This window comes from Uranotaenia lowii, chromosome 2 (genome assembly GCF_029784155.1).
Source record: "Uranotaenia lowii strain MFRU-FL chromosome 2, ASM2978415v1, whole genome shotgun sequence".
Classification (NCBI taxonomy): Eukaryota; Metazoa; Arthropoda; class Insecta; order Diptera; family Culicidae; genus Uranotaenia; species Uranotaenia lowii.
The window spans coordinates 407,677,504-407,697,936 of NC_073692.1; the positions used below are offsets into that span (position 1 = coordinate 407,677,504).

Here is a 20,433-nt window from a genome sequence, read left to right on the forward strand (position 1 = left end):
TTAACTTGGCGTCTCGCTTTCGTGAACATGTCCTAGTTTTTTACATATCCTTCTTGTCACGCTTAATTCTATCGGAATCAAACCTAAAAATTTAAACTCAATTCTACGGGTCTTCACATAGATTATCAAAACATTACCCTCAATCAATCTTACATGCATCTTACAGGAAAACTTTTAATCTACTTTTCTTTGATTCGGATGCTTTGAATATTGCCGAATGGTGTCAGGTATCAGCTTCCCGTTGAAAATTTGAGTTTTTCAGCACTCAAACTTGGCAAGCCTCATGCAGCATGCTTAAAAAATCCACTCTTTGTAGCTTGTTCCATAAATAACTTTATGTTGATAATATCTATTTTTCATTTATTAAATACCATTTAGTTGATTTCAGAATGGGGGTGCCCAATATTATACCTAACGCAGTACTTTCAATTCCCGAGTTTCTTCGGAGAGGAGATTTTTTACTAACCATTTTCAAGCAGCTTTTCGTTGACTTTTTTCACCCCCGGAAGCAGTGATAATTAAATAATATCCATCTTTTCATCAAAACCATGTCAAAAAAAGGTTCACCGTTTTATTATTAATTTCAGCAAAAAATGCTAATTAAATTCCTTTGAAAATTTACCCAATTAATAAAAAAAAAAACGATCGGTTTTGAAAGGATTCCTCCTTTTGTTTGTTTTTGTTTTATTTTATATATTCATTCAAATTACAGCAATTTTATTTGCATTTTTATCCTAATAGACATATCTGCCAATTGAAACCATTGTTTTTTTAAGATTCTAACTGAAAAGGTTATTTAATTTTTAAAAACCGAAAAGAGCTAATCTGTTAAGGCTAATGATTCCATGAGTTCATTCGTTTTTTCTGGAAGTTTTCATGTAAATATACCTCGAAACCTTTAAAAACATATAAGTGTCTTTCGGCTATCATCACAGTTCAACTTTCATATTCTTTCAAAAAGAAATATTTAAGTAAAGGTACATTTGTCCCATTTATTGATGCAAGTGAAAACACATTGCTGATGCAGATGCGTCAGCGTAAAGACTTTAAAATAAATTTAATACTTTTTTCTGTTTGTCTATTTTATCAACTTTCATTGATATATCTGCAGCTTTTTCCAGAATAAAATAATGCTTGGCACTTCAACTTCGCTGAACACTATTTTACCATAAGACCTTCATTTACATAGACATTTAATAATTTTGAATATCCGCTTCAGATTTAACATTCAGCATACCTTTTCTGATCATTTCGGAGAAATAATTCTTAAAAGGTATATGTTTCATGACAAAAAGGCGCGTTGCCACCGTTGGTTTCACCGTGTGAAATGACAGGAGTTAATATCATTTTCGACACTTTCAGGTCATAATAAAAACTTATCAAAAAAAAAATCTGCTTCTGCTATCAAAAAAATAATGCTTCTGGAATATCAATCACAGAAAAACTTTTCAACAAAAAAGCGGATCTAAAGTCTCTTCTATGTAGCCAAAATATGTTAAACATAAACACACTTTCATGTTAAGTACGTACTTGAATACTGTGTAAACAAATAGGAAGCTGTAAACAGTTTTTCGGTAAATGATTTTAAAAAAAAAAGTTGAATTTATTTAGTCAGATTGTTTAATTGGGCTCAACGGTTTATAGATGAAGAAATAATGCGAACATGTATATATGAATAACGTATAAATTTTTTGTAAATGTTGAACGTTTGCACTTGCTCTAGTCATCCTATATAATCCTTTTTAAAGGACAGACTCTTGTTCAGCTCATATGTCTGTTCATCTTCAATGGATTTTGTTGTTGTTCTGTAAATTTAAAGGCACCCGAAACATTTTCAGTTAAACACATTTTTACATGTTCGAAAAAATTGTATGTAAATCTTCCCACATTCTTTTTTTCAAATGTCCGCAAAGAGTCATACCATAATTTTATATGCATCAGTACTAAGTTCATATTATTCAGACAACAATTTCTGCTGAACTTAAAATAGTTTTTTTTTTAAATCGTTGAAATGGTATTGATTTGATTGGCAAAATATCAAACTGGGCGTCATTCATTACTATGTGCTGTACAAATGATCTAGGAATCAAGAAGAAAAAAACACATCTAGGCTTCATATCGCTACCACATGCATTGAAATTATGCTTGGTTTAGAAATGCGCGCCCAAATATTTCAACTAATCAGTATGCTATGCCATCGTTACCATCCTCTCTCGACGTTTGCTTGCGACGCCTTGGACGACCATGGAGACGAAAAACAAATCGCCCGGCGCCCGAAGTAAAGAAAATCTCCAAAAATGGATGTCATGACTTTAATTTCATTCAAAAAACTACAAATTTGATTATTACGGACAATTGATGCGACTTTCTGTTATTTTTATTCGATATAAACCGATTCGCATGCCTACAGAATATTCTAAAAATAATTTCATTTCAATCGTTTAGGTAATTTCGGAGGAGTAGTACTACAAACACCGTTACAAGAGAATTTTATATAATAGACTAGCAGACCCGGTAAACTTCGTCTTACCGTGTTAAACATGGCGTTCATTTTCCATTTTTTTCATCGCTGATTAATTTTTAAAAAGCATTAAATATTGAATTGTAAATCCTTTCGCTTTTATGAACATGTTCTAGTTTTTTTTTTACTTTTTCTTCCTTTCCGTTCACTCGAAATGTCGCGCTAAATTCTATCGAAATAAAACCTTAGAATTTTAACTCAATTCTACGGTTCTTTAATTAAATCATCAAAACATAACCTCCAATAAATCTAACATGCATCTTACATGAATACTTTTTATATACTTCTCTTTAATTTGGATTTTTTGTAAATCGCCAAATGATCAGGTATCAGGTTCTCGTTGCAATTTCAACTTTTTTCAGCACTCGATGTAATGCCATGCCTCGTGCTTAGAAATTCCACTTTTTGTAACTTGTTCCATGAATAATTGCATGTTGATTATATGTATGTTTCTTTTATTGTATAACATTTAGTTGATTTATTCTGCTTTGTTCAAGTTCACATTAAGGTTTTAATCGAAATAAAAAGTTTCTCATTTTTTGGAATTTATTGCATATGAAACTTTATGGAAATAGAATTTTGAAAATCGGGACATTTTTTGAAGTATTTGCCCAATATTATGCCTAACGCAGCGCTTTCAGCTCCCAAATAGTTTTGGATGGTATATTTTTTGGAGCTGAAGAAATAAAAAAACATGAGAGGAGATTTTTTATTAACCGTTTTCAAACAGTTTTTTGTTCATCATACACACCCTTAGAAGCAGTTTAAATTAGTATCTATATTTTCACCAAAATCATGTTCAAAAAAATTTCACCACATTCCAAACTTATAACCATGACACATTTCAACTTGAAGTGTTCCCAAACAGCACATTTCATGGCATGAAATCTGGTGATTTTTATACTGCAAATTACTTTTTTATTTTAATTTAAGCAAATGATGTTCTTATTCCAAAATTTCCTGAACATTGTTGGTAATGATCTGCGATTTCATTTAAGATTATGTGATATTTTCCAGATTCAATAACATTTAACTGAAAAGCAGATTTTCAAAAATTAAATAGATCGAAAATAAATAATCTGTTCAGGCTACGATGGTTTCATGAGTTCGTTTAAATTTCTGAAAATTTGTTATGTCAACATCACTGAACGCCTAATAAAAATTAGGTGCCTTTTTGATTGTAATTCTTAATTTTAAATAAAGAAACACCGGGGATAGTGCAATTGGATATCACCACAGTTCAAATTTCATATTGTCTTTAAAAAATGAATATTTTCATAACAATATCAGTTATGTTGGCAGAAAGAAATATCTAAATATTTATTTGTCCCATTTATTAGGGCAAGTGAAAACCCATAGCTCTTTTTCAGATGCGTCAGTGAAAAGACTTTAAAAAGAATTCAATATTGGTTTTTGTTTATCTACTTTCATTGATGAATCTGCAGATTCTCTCTGGAATAAATTAATGTTTCGTACTTTAATTTCACTGAAAGCTGTTTAGCCAAAAGACTTTGATTTACCTTGAGTTTATTTAGTCAGATTGTTTATTTGGGGCCAACAATTTAAAAATGAGGAAATAACTTATACATTTTTTTTGTAAATGATGAACGTTTGCACTTGCTCTAGTATACATTCTTAATTGAAAATTATTTCAGAAAATGCATATCCTCACTTTTATTGTTATGGAAAAGTGGTTTATTTTATTGAAAACTCTCACTAAAGCTTGCAAAAATCAAAAAGCTATCTCGTTCGGCCACTAAATACATCAATTCTATTTCATCTATTTTAAAGGACAGGCTCTTGTTCATGAGTTTTTTTAATTTGCATAGATTTTTATGTTGTTTTAAAAATTTTAAAGGCGCTTGAAACATCATCAGTTTAGTACATTTGTGCATGTTCAAAAAATGTTTCCGATCTATTTCCAACAAAAACACCTTATTATTTTTTCTGCTTTTGATATGAATCAAATATCAATACCTTTAAAGCGTATTGGATTACACAATTGTATGTAAATCTTCCCACTTTCAATTTTTCAAACGTCCGCAAAGAGTCATACCCTTATTTCATATGCATCAGTACTAAATTCATATTTTTCAGACAACAATTTCTGCTGAACTTAAAATAGTTTTATTTTTTTAAATCGTTTAAATGGTATTGATTTGATCGGCAAAATATCAATCTGGGCGTCATTCATTACTTTGTGCTGTACAAATGATCTAGGAATCAAGAAGAAAAAACACATCTAGGCTTCATATCGTTACCACATGCATTGAAATTATGCTTGGTTTAGAAATGCGCGCCCAAATATTTCAACAAATTAGTATGCTATGCCATGGTTACCATCCTCTCTCGACGTTTGCTAGCGACGCCTTGGACGTCCATAGAGACGAAAAACAAATCGCCCGGCGCCCGAAGTAAAGAAAATCTCCAAAAAATGGATGTCATGACTTTAATTTCATTCAAAAAACTACAAATTTGATTATTACGGACAATTGATGCGACTTTCTGTTATTTTTATTCGATATAAACCGATTCGCATGCCTACAGAATATTCTAAAAATAATTTCATTTGAATCGTTTGGGTCATTTCGGAGGAGTAGTACTACAAACACCGTTACAAGAGAATTTTATATAATAGATTATAGAGTTGATGAGTTTGATCTTGAACAATACACTGTGGATAACCGAGTTTTAATATAAAGTACAACTACTATACTAGTCTCTGAACCCCACTAACTCCGTACAAAGCTGATAAAAATATTATTTTGTGAATTATAGTACTAAATTATTTAAAAAATCAAAATGAAAATTAAAAAAAAACTTTTTTTTTTCAAATTCCGGATAATCGAGTCTAAAATTCCGGATAATCGAACTCCGGATAATCGAGTCTCCGGATAATCGAGTCTCCGGATAATCGAGTCCGACCTGTATAATGTTTTATTTTTTTTAGCCCTTTTTAATAAAAGAGTCCATGAAATAATTACATTTTAATAAGAATAACACAATGAACACACAATTAAGTCCTATAAAAGTTTTGACCCATCTATTAACCTACTAACTTACTTACTTACTGAATTACTTACTCACTTACATACCTTCTTACTTACTTACTTACTTGCTTACTTGCTTACTTACTTACTTACTTACTTACTTACTTACTTATTTACTTACTTACTTACTTACTTACTTACTTACTTATTTACTTACTTACTTACTTACTTACTTACTTACTTACTTACTTACTTACTTACTTACTTACTTACTTACTTACTTACTTACTTACTTACTTACTTACTTACTTACTTATTTACTTACTTATTTACTTACTTACTTACTTACTTACTTACTTACTTACTTACTTACTTACTAACTTACTTACTTACTTACTTACTTACTTACTTACTTACTTACTTACTTACTTACTTACTTACTTACTTACTTACTTACTTACTTACTTACTTACTTACTTACTTACTTACTTACTTACTGGCTTACTTACTTACTTACTTACTTACTTACTTACTTACTTACTTACTTACTTACTTACTTACTTACTTACTTACTTACTTACTTACTTACTTACTTACTTACTTACTTACTTACTTACTTACTTACTTACCTTATTACTTACTTACTTACTTACTTACTAACTTACTTACTTACTTACTTACTTACTTGAGATTTATTTTATAACTGTGGCCATTTATTTAATTTTTTAAAATTTACATGTTTTTTTCATTTTGGATTTTTTTTTATATTTTAGAGTGTTTTTTTTCCTCTAGAGGTTTTTTGATGAGGCGTATTTTTTATTTTGAAGATTTTTTTTTAATTTGGGATTTTCTTTTATTTTTATTTTCAACATTTATTTTCATTTTACTTGTATTATTTTATTTTCATTTTACTTGTTTTATTTTATTTTGATTTGACTTGTTTTATTTTATTTTCATTTTACTTGTTTTATTTTACTTTTTTTATTTTGTGTTTTAGAGAATTAGAAGATTATTATTTTTCATGTTAGAGGATTAAAAGCTTTTTGTTTACCTTTATTATCTTATTGGTTTTTTTTTCATTTAGTTTTGAATTTTTGGATTTTTTAATAGGTATTCAAATTTTTTTTTCATTGTTGATTTATTTCAATACAATTTCGCAAATTTCTTAAAACATTGTTCATTACGTGTAGGTGATTGATTGAGATTAAAAAAATTGTTGTAAATTCCAAATCTAAAGAAATAACAGCAATTGTTCAAAAATTACTTTTGAAAAATTGATTTTAGCATTTTTTGTATTTTTTCTTCGATATCTCAGTTGTAAAACGAACCATCGGAATTAAATACCATGAGCTGATTCGTTTTAATCTCAAAAATACCAAATTGTGAATACATAAAACAAAAACATTCACGCCTATCTGAGATATTTTGATTTAAATAATTGTTGTTTTAAAACAACGCTATGCGTTAAAGGATAAGTAATTTTTTATTTTAGATTTTTTTTATTTTGATTTTTTTAAATTTTTTTTTATTTTGGAATTTTCTTTATTTTTGATTTTTTTTTTGATTTTTTCTTAAATTTTTTATTTTATTTTTTGAATTGTTTTATTTTCGATTTTTTTTATTTTTTATTATCTTGGATTGTTAGTTTGGTTTTTTTTTAATTTTTTTTTAGTTTGGTTTTTTAAATTTTTTATTTAGGTTTTTTAATTTTTTATTTAGGTTTTTTAATTTTTTATTTTGTTTTTTTTTTATTTTTTATTTTGGTTTTTTTATTTTTTATTTTGGTTTTTTTTATTTTTTATTTTTTATTTTGGTTTTTTTTATTTTTTATTTTTTATTTTGGTTTTTTTTATTTTTTATTTTTTATTTTGGTTGTTTTTATTTTTTATTTTTTATTTTGGTTTTTTTTTATTTTTTATTTTGGTTTTTTTTATTTTTTATTTTGTTTTTTTTTTAAATTTTTATTTGGTTTTTTTTCTGTTTTGTTTTGCTTTTTTTTTAATTTTAATGTTGGTTTTTTTGTTTCTTATTTTGGTTTTTTTCATTTTTTATTTTGGTTTTTTGACCTTTTATTTTTGTTTTTTTAAATTTAGGATTTTTTTTAATTTTTGATTTTGGATTTTCTTAATTTTTTATTTTGGATATTTTTTATTTTTTATTTTGGATTTTTTTTAAATTTTCAATTTTGGATTTTTTCTTAATTTTTTAATTTGGATTTTTTTTAAATTTTTTATTTTGGATTTTTAAATTTTTTATTTTGAATTTTTTTTCTTTGATTTTGGAATTTTTTTTTTTGATTTTTTTTCTTTGATTTTAGATTTTTTTTATTTGGATTTTTTTTATTTTGGTTTTTTTTATTTTGGTTTTTTTGATTTTTTATTTTGGATTTATTTTTATTTTGGATTTTTTTTTATTTTGGTTTTTTTTGTTTTTTATTTTTATTTTGAATTTATTCATTTTTTATTTTTATTTTGAATTTATATTTTTTTTATTTTTATTTTGAATTTATATTTTTTTTATTTTGGATTTTTTTTATTTTTTATTTTGATTTTTTTTTTAATTTTTTATTTTAAATTTTTTTAATTTCTTATTTTGAATTTTTTTAATTTTTTATTTTGGATTTTTTTAATTTTTTATTTTGGATTTTTTTAATTTTTTATTTTGGATTTTTTTAATTTTTTATTTTGGATTTTAAAATTTTTTATTTTGGATTTTTTAAATTTTTTATTTTGAATTTTTTAAATTTTTTATTTTGGATTTTTTTTATTTTTTATTTTGGATTTTTTTGCTACACCTTTCAAAATCGAATAATATTTTCAGAATTTATTCAAATTTTTATTGTTTTTTGGCATTATTATAAATTAAAATATAACATAATTCATATGCAACCGCTATAAAATGAGCGCTGCAGCTGGAGTTTCGAATTGCTACACAAAAATAACTAAAACTAATATTCTGAATCTTGATTTGTGCTAAAGATCTGATAATTTTAATCTGTTTCTTTAAGCTCCGCTCTAAAAAAGGAGGGTTCCAAATAAATCGTACGCAAATAATCCAAGTAATGGAATATGGTTGTTTTTGCTTGATATGTTCTGAATTTATGCTAAAAAACTGATAAGAGAGATATCACCCCCCCCCCCTGTCCTTCCCTACCCGCTGCTGAATGGAGATCGCGATTTTTAATAATCATACCCATTTTTTCGTTCCCAAAAATCTTCTTGTATCAAATATTGTTCCATTGGTTGATAATTTTTTAAGCTTTACAACAGTTACCATTTGTAAGCATTCCTCTTCCCTTCCTTTATTTCCAATTCTATCATCCCACTGCAAGAAAGGAATTGTTTGACATTAAAAAATTTCTGATATTGAAATACCATCCCATGCCAAATTTGGTTTTATTTGCGATGTAAATTCTTGAGTTATACATAAACTTGAAAGGAAGTACCAACCCCCTTCTATTCACCCCATTGAATGGAAGGGTGAGAACTTAATATTCATAAAAGTATTTTTGTAGTCAAAAAATTTTTGATACCAAGTTTAATTTCATTAGCTCTATTAATTCTCAAGTCATGCAAAAAAAAATTGTATGGTGGCCCCCCTTTCCCCTTTATATCTTTCCGCTGACAAAAGGTGGGGCTTCAATTTATAATAGAAACATTTTTCGTATCCAAATACCCTCACATGCCAAATATGGTTCAAATTTGCTCGATCAGATCCCCAGTTATACTGAAAATTGTAAGGAAGACCTCTTCTCCCCCTTTTCATCCACCTTTTTGAAGGAGTGAGGTATACCAAATATTCAAAGAAGCAGTTTTCGTACCCAAATATCGTTCCATGCCAAATTTGGTTCCATTTGCTGTTGTAGTTCTTGAGTTATGCAATAAAATTTTTATGGAACTTCCCTCCCTCTTTCCTTTCTCCCCGCTGGAAGAAGGAAGGGGTCAAAAACAATCATTAGAACATGTCACGTTGCCAAATATCCGCCCATGCCAAATTTGGTTCCATTTGCTTGATTAGTATTTGAGTTATGTAAAAATTAAAAAGAGGGCCCCTCCCCCTTTTATATCTTCCTACTGAAAAGAGGGAGGGGTTTCAAATAATCATAGAAATATTTTTCGTATCCTAATACCTTCCCATGACAAATTTGATTCCATTTGCTTTATAAGTTTTTGAGTTATGTAAAAAAATATGAAAGAGGTCCCTCCCCCTTCCAACTGCAAAAAGGGAGGGGTCTTAAATAATCATTGAAATATTTTTCGTATCAAAATACCTTCCCATGCCAAATGTGGTTCCAATATCTTGAATAGTTTTCGAGTTATATGAAAAATTGTAAGGTAGCCCCCCTCCCCCCTTTCTATCATTCCACTGAGAGGAGGGAGGGGTACCTTATTTTCATTGAAATATTCTCCGTTCCCGAATATAACCCCACGCCAATTTTGATACCATTTGCTTGATTGGTTCTCGAGTTATGCAAAAAACTGTCTTTTGTTTGGAAGGCTCCTCCCCCCCTTCCTGTTAGGGGGAGGGGTCCCAAACTATAATAGGAACCTTCCCTGGCCTCCAATACCCCCACCTGCCAAGTTTGACGTAAATCGGTTCAGTAGTTTCTGAGTCTATAGGGAACAGACAGAAAGACAGACAGACAGACAGACAGACAGACAGACAGACAGAAATTCATTTTTATATATATAGATTTTGGATTTTTTTTGTTTTTTATTTTGGATTTTTTTTTATTTTTTATTTTGGATTTTTTTTTTTATTTTGGATTTTTTTTATTTTATATTTTGGATTTTTTTAATTTTTTATTTTGGATTTTTTTTAATTTTTTATTTTGGATTTTTTTTATTTTTTATTTTGGATTTTTTTTATTTTGGATTTTTTTTTTTTTATTTTGGATTTTTTTTTTTTATTTTGGATTTTTTTTATTATGGATTTTTTTTATTTTTTATTTTGGATTTTTTTGAAATTTTTTGTTTTGGATTTTTTTTTAATTTTTTATTTTGGATTTTAAAATTTTTTATTTTGGATTTTTTTTTATTTGCATTTTTTTTCTTTGATTTTGGATTTTTTTTATTTAATTTTTTTTTGTTTTGGATTTTTTTGATTTTTTATTTTGGATTTTTTTTTAATTTGATTTTGTATTTTTATTTTTTTTATTTTGGATTTTTTTATTTTTATTTTGAATTTTTTTATTTTTTATTTTTTTCGATTTTTTAAATTTTATTTTGGATTTTTTTTATTTTTTATTTTGGATTTTTTTTTTAATTTTGGATTTTTTAATTTTTTATTTTGGATTTTTTTTATTTTTTATTTTGGATTATTTTTATTATTTTTTTGTGTGGAATTTTTTTCACGTATTTTATTTTGGATTTTTTCATTATTGACTGTTCAATTTTAGATTTTATGTTTGGTTTTTTTTAATTTATTTTTTATTTTGAATGTTTAAAAAAAATATTTTGGATTTTTTTAAATAATTTTTTTTTGTTTTTTTTAAATAATTTTATTTTGTTTTTTTTTAAATAACTTATTTTTTAGTTTAAAAAACAATATTTTGGATTTTTTTATATAATTTTATTGTTTTGTATTTTTATTTAATAACTTTTTTTGTTTTGGATTTTTTAAAATAATTTTTCATTTTGGATGTGTTTTTTTAAATATTTTTATTTTGGATTTTTTTTTAATGATTTTTGTTATTTTAAATTTTTTTTGATGTATTTTTTTTATTGTAGATTTTTGTAAATAACTTTTCTATTTTGGTTTTTTTTTATTTTGAATTTTCTAAATTTCGTTTGCCTCATGTTCGATTTATCTAAATATTAAGATTTTTTCTTGGAGTTTTTGTTTTATTTTGATTTTTTTTAAAGATTTTCTGTTACTTTGGCCATGTTTTTAGTTTTGGAGTTTTGAAAGGTCTTTTTTTATTTGAGAGTTTTTTTTTCAAAGTTCTTTTTATTTCAAAAGTTTTTCTTTTTTTAATTTTAGTTTTTTTTCTATTCTGAAGATTTTAAAATTTTGGAGTTTTTTTTTTTTGAGATTTTGGATACATTTTGCTTATTTTGGAAATTTATTCTCATTTTAGAGACTTTTTGTTAATTTAGATAATATTTTATTTGAAGTTTTGTTTTTTTTTTTAGATTTTTTAATATGGAGTTTTTTTTTTATTTTAGATGTTTATTTTAATTTCATACATTCTGGGCCATATTCTGTAACTTGGTGACTGAGTCACCCAAGTGATCTTAAGCGTTCTTTTAGAACTAATAACTAATACAAATTCGGAGGATCGGCTTTGCCGAACTCCGATGTTTTCCACTGCTCCAAATTTTCTCCTATTTCCACGAAAATATTCCACGTTAACACTCGTTGCTTGAACTACGTTTCGTTATGTTTCCACTTTAATTAGATAACTTTTTAATTCTAAAATTTGCAGCTTCGAAAAAACGCGTGTTGTCTACTCCACCGAGGCTTACTCTTTCTTCTCGAAGGGAGGCTTGGCATTCCGGGTAAAATTTGAACGAAAAAAATACATGAGTGATAATTAAACGCCGGTCGAGCTTATTTTTGATCATCACGGGCACGTGGTCACGTGCAAAAAATTATATGCAACACATTTGTAACCCAGTAATGCTAATCATCTCCAACAAATCATGTCCAACAAAATTGAAACTAGCGGTTGACGGATAAATCTATCCGGCACGAGAATATATAATATAGCCTTTGATGGTTAATCTAACGCTTAATCTAAGCGGAGAAGAGTAACTCTATAGCAAAAAAAAATACCGCTTTAGCTGAACTTTGTCAATATAAAAGATGGCCCTTTTTCGAGTATGACATATAGTTTCCTAAAGTCATAATACCATCATGGTTACCAAATTTGCTCTATCACTTTTACCCTTGGTAGTTCTGGCTTATGCCGAAGAATGCATCGACTATGATGCCCATGTAAGAATTATTTTCGGTGGATTTCAGCATTTGTTTCACCAAATTAATCCTTCGTTGTTCTAGGCCGCAGAAATAGATTCGTGCTGTTCTGTGCCGATGGGATTGCCTACGGGACCGTTTTCCAACTGCATAAAATCGGCGGAGCAGCAAGTTCCGGACAAAGAAATTCACGCACTTCTTTCCGTAAGTGAAGAAATCGCAATTGATTATAGACATGAAATGTGTGGAATTTGTTTTTCTTCTTAAACAGTGCGCCTTCGACTGTTACTTGACAGAGATCGGCATCGTTTTCGAGCAAACCGTGAAAATGAACAAAGTCAAAGAGTACATGGGAAAGCTGGAAGCAACTGCCGGAAACCTGAGGACGTCCGTTTGGCAAGCTTGTGCCACCATTGGACCCAAAATAGTTGAAGCTCTCGAGGGAAAAACTTTCAAGTGTCATCCGTTTGCGCTCGAAATGAAGGCCTGTGTCACTTTTCTGATCGATCGTAAATGCCCCGACGCATATTTCAATGACAAAAGTGCAATTTGTCAAAAAGTACGTGCCGGTGTGCCGCCTTGTCGTCATTGATGGAATGAGCGAACAATTCGGTCTATCACTAGCTAAATGAACACAACATATCAGTTTAACGTTTTTCCCCTTTCTTAGCTAGAACTGTTTTTTTTTTTATTAAATATACGATTTTTCATGTATATAAATGTTCAGTAGATTAATTACGAGTCTCCTGACGAGTTAAAATACCTCTTTCTGTGTTAACAGTTTATCACCGCTGGTTTATGATTTTAATTTAATGATTAATGGCATTTCGGTGAATTATACATTCTAATAGGAAGAATTTCAAATGAAAGTAATGAAAATTATAGACGGATAGATTAGATTAGGAAGCATGAAAGGTGTTGAAAATGAGCCAAGAGCGTGATTTGAGAAAACTTCTTGCCGCACAAGACCATTTGTCCCACATCGTATTATTGTCTAGAAGAAGCAAAGTCGATAGGCTGACTTTGCATTGATCTATACAATGATACATGGATGGATCGAAGCACGTGTTTTTCGTACCCCGATCGGACAAAAGGAAATGTACGGCAGGCTCAGATGAAGTTTTCTATTGCGAGAGCTGGTTCGATCGATGTGTAAGCTGTTTTCGGGTGTTCGTTGTTTGCACGGCGACGCTACTACTTTATTGTTTCGCGCACTTTGAGTAACCGTCAACGTCCCTACTTCTTAAGCCATGCACATCAATTAGTGAACTGCATTTTTATTTCCCCATATTTCCCCCCGTCGCCGTGCAAACAACGAACACCCGAAAACAGCTTACACATCGATCGAACCAGCTCTCGCAATAGAAAACTTCATCTGAGCCGGCCGTACATTTCCTTTTGTCCGATCGGGGTACGAAAAACACGTGCTTCGATCCATCCATGTATCATTGTATAGATCAATGCAAAGTCAGCCTATCGACTTTGCTTCTTCTAGACAATAATACGATGTGGGACAAATGGTCTTGTGCGGCAAGAAGTTTTCTCAAATCACGCTCTTGGCTCATTTTCAACATCTTTCATGCTTCCTAATCTAATCTATCCGTCTATAATTTTCATTACTTTCATTTGAAATTCTTCCTATTAGAATGTATAATTCACCGAAATGCCATTAATCATTAAATTAAAATACCTCTTTCTCGAATAGTGTTAACTGGGAGAACTCGGATTTGTTCCAACGTTTGGAATGAAATTTCGTCAGAAGGTTCAATTTTACAAAATAGGAACGTGTTTTGAATCTTGGAAAACCCAATAATTTAGTTTATATAAGACAAACACAAAATTTGTGCGGGTTTCTTTTTATGGAAATGCGATCCTTCCAAAGTTCTTCGGGTCAATGTGACCCAAAGCGCAGAATCAAAGCATCTTTATCATCATTCCAATATACGAAAGAACTCAACTGAGATGTTTTAGAGACCAGCTATGTTCTATGAGAATGATAATCAAATTAACGAGAATAAACTAAAATTTGAGTTTAGAAAATCGGTTTTTCGAGAGATTATGAGATACAGCGAAGAAAAGCCAAAGTTGGATGTCTATTTTTAAAGTAAAATTTTTTTCTAACGGAAAATTTGAAATAGCGATCAATTTTTTCATCGGATCCCCACAAATTTATACATTGTCGATTAGATGTATTCTTGACAATTACAAACATCAAAGAAACACTTAAGTATTGCGAAGGTATTAACAATTATAAGCAATTCAAAAATAAAATTTTTTTTTTGGATTTTTTTTCATTCGGAACCTACTACAGATAACCTGATATAACAAATCTACTGTTTTTGAAATATTAAAAACTAGAATAAATTACCTACACAATGACTCTCATATCATCAAAATCGGCCAACATTTGCAGCCACAGGAATAACAACAATCAACAGGTCAAATTTCCTCGAAACGGATATTTTGCTTACAGCATGCTAGCTAGTAATAGTATAAAATAAATTAGGTTTAAAAAATTGAGTTTTATTATGAAGATTTTTGGGAGATTGTTTTTAATTGGAGATTGTTTTTTATTTGGAAATTTTTTTTATTTGGAGATTTTTTTCTGATTGGAAATTTTTTTCATATGAGATTTTTTTTTGTTTTGATTTTTTTTTTAATTTGGAGATTTTTTTTTATTTTAGAGATTTTTTTTATTTTGGAGATTTTTTTTTTATTTAGGAGTTTTTTTTTTATTTTGGAGATTTTTTTTTATTTTGTATTTTTTTTTAATTGGAGATATTTTTTTTTTATTTTGGGGATTTTTTTTTATTTTGGAGATTTTTTTAATTTGTTATTTTTTTTATTTGGGGATTTTTTTGATTTGTTTTTTTTTGTTTTGAGTTTTTTATATAGAGATTTTCTTCATTTTGAGATTTTTTTTATGAAGTTTTTTTTCAATTGTAATTTTTTTCATTCGGAGCTAGTAATAGTATAAAATAAATTAGGTTTAAAAAATTAAGTTTTATTATGAAGATTTTTTGGAGATTGTTTTAAATTGGAGATTTTTTTTTATTTGGAGATTTTTTTTATTTGGAGATTTTTTTTATTTGGAGATTTTTTTTATTTGGAGATTTTTTTTATTTGGAGATTTTTTTCTGATTGGAGATTTTTTTCATTTGAGATTTTTTTTTGTTTTTATTTTTTCTTTATTTTGGAGATTTTTTTTTTAATTTTGGAGATTTTTCTTTATTTTAGAGATTTTTTTTTATTTTGGAGATTTTTTTTTTATTTAGGAGTTTTTTTTTATTTTGGAGATTCTTTTTTATTTTGTATTTTTTTTTTAATTTGAAATTTTTTTTTTCAATTTGGGGATTTTTTTTATTTTGGAGATTTTTTTAATTTGTTAGTTTTTTATTTGGGGATTTTTTTGATTTGTTTTATTTTTGTTTTGAGTTTTTTATATGGAGATTTTCTTCATTTTGAGATTTTTTTTATGAAGTTTTTTTTTTCATTTGTAATTTTTTTCATTCGGAGATTTTTTTTATTAGGACATTTTTTTTTTCGAGATTTTTTTTTAAATTAGAGATTTTTTTTAATTTAAAGTTTTTTTTTATTTTGGAAGTTTTTTTTTAATTTTGGAAGTTTTTTTAAATATTTTATTCTTATCTATTTTGTGTTCTTTTTTTAATTTAAGAGATTTTTTTAAATTTTGGATTTCTTTTATTTTGGAGATTTTTTGTTATATTTTAGAGATTTTTTATTCCTTTGGATTTTTTTTATTGTGGAGATTTTGTTTTCTTTTGGAATTTTACGTTTATTTTGGATGATTTAGTTTTGGAAATTTTTTAAATTTTAAATTTTTTTGTCATTTTGGAAACTTATCTTTATTTTGGAAAATATTTTAATTTTTTATTAATTTTTTAAATTTTGGATTTGATTTTTTTTTTATTTTGAAGATTTTTTAAATTTTGAATTTATTTTGGGTTTTTTTTTCCTTCAAGATTTTTTATCTTTTTATTAAATTTTGGATTTATTTTTATTTTGGGGATTTTTTGTTATATTTTAGAAATTTTTTATTCTTCTGGATTTGTTTTTATTTTGGAGATTTTGTTTTATTTTGGATTTTTTTTTATTTTGGAGATTTTTTAGTTTGGAGTTTTTTTTTTTGTTTGGATTTTTTTTTTATGGATTTTTTTATTTATTTTGGAGATTTTTTTTTATTTTGGAGATTTTTTTCTTGGAGATTTTTTTTATTTTGGAGATTTTTTTTATTTAGGATATTTTATTAATTATGGAGATTTTTTTTTCATGAGAGATTTTTGTTTTATTTGGAGATTTCTTACATTTGAAGATTTTTTTTTATTTGGAGATGTTTTTAAATTGTGATTTTTTTATTTTGGATTTTTTTGATTTGGGGATTTTTTTATTTGTTTTATTTTTGTTTTGAGTTATTTTTATTTGTAGATTTTCTTCATTTTGAGATTTTTTTATAAGAAGTTTTTTTTCATTTGTAATTTTTTTCATTCGGAGATTTTATTGTTATGTGGACATTCTTTTTTTTGAATCTTTTTTTTATTTTAGAGATTTTTTTCTTTTATTTAGAGATTTTTTTTTTAATTTACAGATTTTTTTTTATTTATAGATTTTTTTTTTTAGTATGGATTTTTGTTTTTTTTTGAAATTTTTGATTTTTATCTATTTTGTGTGTTTTTTTTAAATTTAAGTAATTTTTTTAAATTTTGGATTTTTTTATTTTGGAGATTTTTTGTTATATTTTAGAAATTTTTATTTTTTTATATTTTTTTTGAGATTTTGTTTTCTTTTGGATTTTTTTGTTATTTTTTATACGATTTTATTTTGTAAATTTTTTTAATTTGGAATTTTTTGTTATTTTGGAAATTTATCTTTATTTTGGAATTGTTTTTAATCTTGTGGTAATTTTTTAAATTTTGGATTTGTAATTTTTTGTCTTTCCGTTTTTTTTTTAATTTTGAATTTATTTAGGGTTTTTTTTATCTTGAATATTTTGTTTTTTTTTTGGGATTTTTGTTTAATGTTTGACGTATTTTTTTATTTATTTTGGTTTTTTTTTCAGATTTTTCTTTATTTTGGTGATTTTTTTTTTTGCTGATTAATTATAATATTTGGAGTTTATTGGGAATTTGATGATTTTTTTACTTTTCAATTTTATTTTTTATTTTGGATAAATTTTTCATAATTACAATTTTTTAGTAACCAAATATTGTTTTGGAATCATATTGGAGTTTTTATTTTTTTATGATTTATTTTCTGGGTTATTTTGGAGTTCTTTTTTGAATTTGCATATTTTTTGAAATTTTAGATGATTTGGAAATGTTTAATTTCAGTTTTTATTATTCTGGTTTTTTTTATTTTAAACTTCGTTTTTCTGTTTTTCTATTTTCGACTATTTTTTGGGATTTTTTTTTATTCCGGCGAATTTAAAAAATATATATATATATCGTAGATTTTTTTTTAATTTTGGAGAAATATTTCATAATTTTAGTTTTTTCAATAATCATATATTGTTTTGGAATCATATTGAAGTTTTTATATTTATTTTGATGACGATTTCTGGGTTATTTTGGAGCTTTCTTTAATTTGCAGATTTTTCCAAATTTTTAAAGATTAAAAAAAGACATACACCGTCTTAGCCGATTATGGCTTTACAGACTGAATAAATGACGTGGACAACTTAAGATTAACATATATTTAACACCCAGTACCGAGATGGGAATCGATCCTATGCCATCAGTGAACCAGCGATTATCGTCTTACCACGTTAACCACTCGACCACCGAGACGTACCGGGTTATGGAAATTTTATTTTTTTTATTTTTTTTCCTGGTTAGTTTTTAATTTTAAAGTTTGTTTTTCTGATCTTTTTTTATATTGGAGTTTCTTTTATTTTTGAGAATTAATTTTTAGTTAAATTTTCGATTTTTTTTTTAATTTTGAGATAATTTTGGTTTTTTTTTTATATTTTTAATTTTTTATTCAGGGTTTTTGTTTATTTTGTATATTTTTATATTAAAGCTTTGCTGTATTTTAGAGAGATTTTCTTAATTTATAGATTTTTTTTAAATTTTAAATAATTTTGGAATTTTGAAGATTTGTTTCACATGGTCATTCATAATATTTGCGACTTATGTTCTTCGTTCTTTGACTCCTCATATTTCTCTAATACTATCCGTCACTTTCGAAACTTGAAGATTTGTTTGTTATGTTGTATTTTGATTATCGGTTTCATTTCACTTTGAAGTTTTTTTTCATATTATTTACTTTTATACATGATTCGTTTTTTATTTTGGATTTTTTATGTTAAAGTTTTTTTAGTGAATTTATTTTCTATTAGAAAGTTTTTGAACAATTTGGAATAGTTTTTTTGTTATTTTGAAAAGTTGTATTTAAATTCGTGATTCAGAAAATTTGAATATAAGAATATCAGAAAAAGACAGAATTTTTTTTTGACAAACACGACTCAATTTTGAACATTCTAAATTTTTCAAACAGCTTTCAGAAACTTTGAATAGTTTTGGGTTGTGTTACTGTAAAAATTTAAAAGCTTCTTTAGTTTCATGCGACTTAAAAAAAAAGTTATAGAACAAGCGTTGCATTTTTTTCGTAAGTTTCACTAAAGCAATTTAATTATATTGATAGAAAACATGCTAGTTTGAGTATGAAGTGTACAGTTTTCGGTCATTTATTAAAAGATTTTGTTTCCTAGACACCGAATCCCGGTTGAACTATTTACTATAACCAAATATTGTTTCGGAATCATTAAAAAGGTTTTAAAACTATAATTTTAAAATTGTCGAAATATTTCTACCGTTGCTGGCATAATTTCAAACCATTACAGGTGTCGGTGCATAAAACGTCTAAAGAAAAGTCCAGCCAGAAAGCGAAGTCAAATCCAAGTGGACCAAAGAAGTCGAAAGAAAAACCACCCAATTATCGTCCTGACCATCCGGGAAGACGGGAAATCATCATAATTTCGCCTTTCGAGAGTTCCTACCTATAGAAAAGCTTGAACTTCAACGGGTTTCTTTCAAGTATTGTCAAAAGTTCTCTTTACCTACGACAACATTACCTTCTTGACCAGAGCCCAGAACCGAAACTTTCACAAAGAGGAAAAACCACTTCAATCATACAGAAAAACCAACCACCCCCATCTTGAATGAACCATCCATATACCTATCCATATTGGGTGGGTGGTGGTTTGGTTTGGTTGTCGACACTCTCACCTTGCATCTTCGTTATAACGCTTAAGAGCTGTCGAACCAGAAGAGCCAGCAGAGCAGCACTTCGTTTTTGAGCAGAACGAAACGAAAATAACGCCTCAGGTGTTATTGGGTTGGGGGTGGCTTTCTGCTTCTCCTATACCTATGAACACACCTATTGAAGGACCAAACGAACGAACTACAACGCTTTTCCAACCAGAGGTTGTTCAAGGGAGCAGAGCTTCTACCTTAAAAAGTTTAAGTGTTTCGAATCAGCCGTCTGCTTCTTGTCGCAATGGCAAAAAAAAATCCCACTAACCTTGTTCAACACTTTTGCGGGAAGTTGGTGACAAGCAAGAGTAGTAGAGGCGAATGTGTTTGGTCAAGCTGAAATCCAAACGGTGATGGCTTTTCCGGAACTTTTCGATGGGAGGATTATAATCGAGAGCAAAAAATAAACAACGTAAACGCTATTATTGCTTCGCGATTGGACCACAACCGTTCAAAGCTGTCCGTTTTGTAACTAAGTATGAGGATGTGTGGCGTTGTTGGTTTACAAATGATCGAAGTTGTAATTTTTCTTCTGCTTGTTCGGCTGTTGAAGGATCTTTTGAACTTTCAATGAGGTTAAGAAATCGGTTTAAAGGTTGTCAGCAGTCTTCGTAATATGATATCATCGCAATGTTTCATTAAGTAACGTTTAGAAAACCACCATTACTTTTTTATGGACGCTCTCTGAAATCCTTGATAAAAAACTACCAAAACAGACCTTGAGTGTCAACTT

The 20,433-nt window shown here is 27.4% G+C and overlaps 2 protein-coding genes across 2 annotated transcripts in view; both read left to right on the forward strand.

The window, feature by feature from the left end:
• Positions 1-20,433, forward strand: part of LOC129749271 (atypical protein kinase C-like) — a 113,468-nt gene that overhangs the window by 37,997 nt on the left and 55,038 nt on the right. The window lies entirely within an intron of this gene.
• LOC129749269 (uncharacterized) lies at positions 12,341-13,173 on the forward strand. Its single transcript, XM_055744211.1, has 3 exons — positions 12,341-12,450; positions 12,514-12,633; positions 12,701-13,173. The coding sequence occupies exons 1-3, from the start codon at positions 12,370-12,372 to the stop codon at positions 13,019-13,021; spliced, it is 522 nt and encodes a 173-aa protein (XP_055600186.1). The 5' UTR covers positions 12,341-12,369; the 3' UTR covers positions 13,022-13,173.

Coding starts and splice junctions, on each gene's coding strand:
- LOC129749269 (XM_055744211.1), top strand. CDS start 12,370: ATGGTTACCAAATTTGCTCTATCACTTTTACCCTTGGTAGTTCTGGCT. Junction 12,451..12,513: donor GCATCGACTATGATGCCCAT/GTAAGAATTATT, acceptor TCGTTGTTCTAG/GCCGCAGAAATAGATTCGTG. Junction 12,634..12,700: donor AAATTCACGCACTTCTTTCC/GTAAGTGAAGAA, acceptor CTTCTTAAACAG/TGCGCCTTCGACTGTTACTT.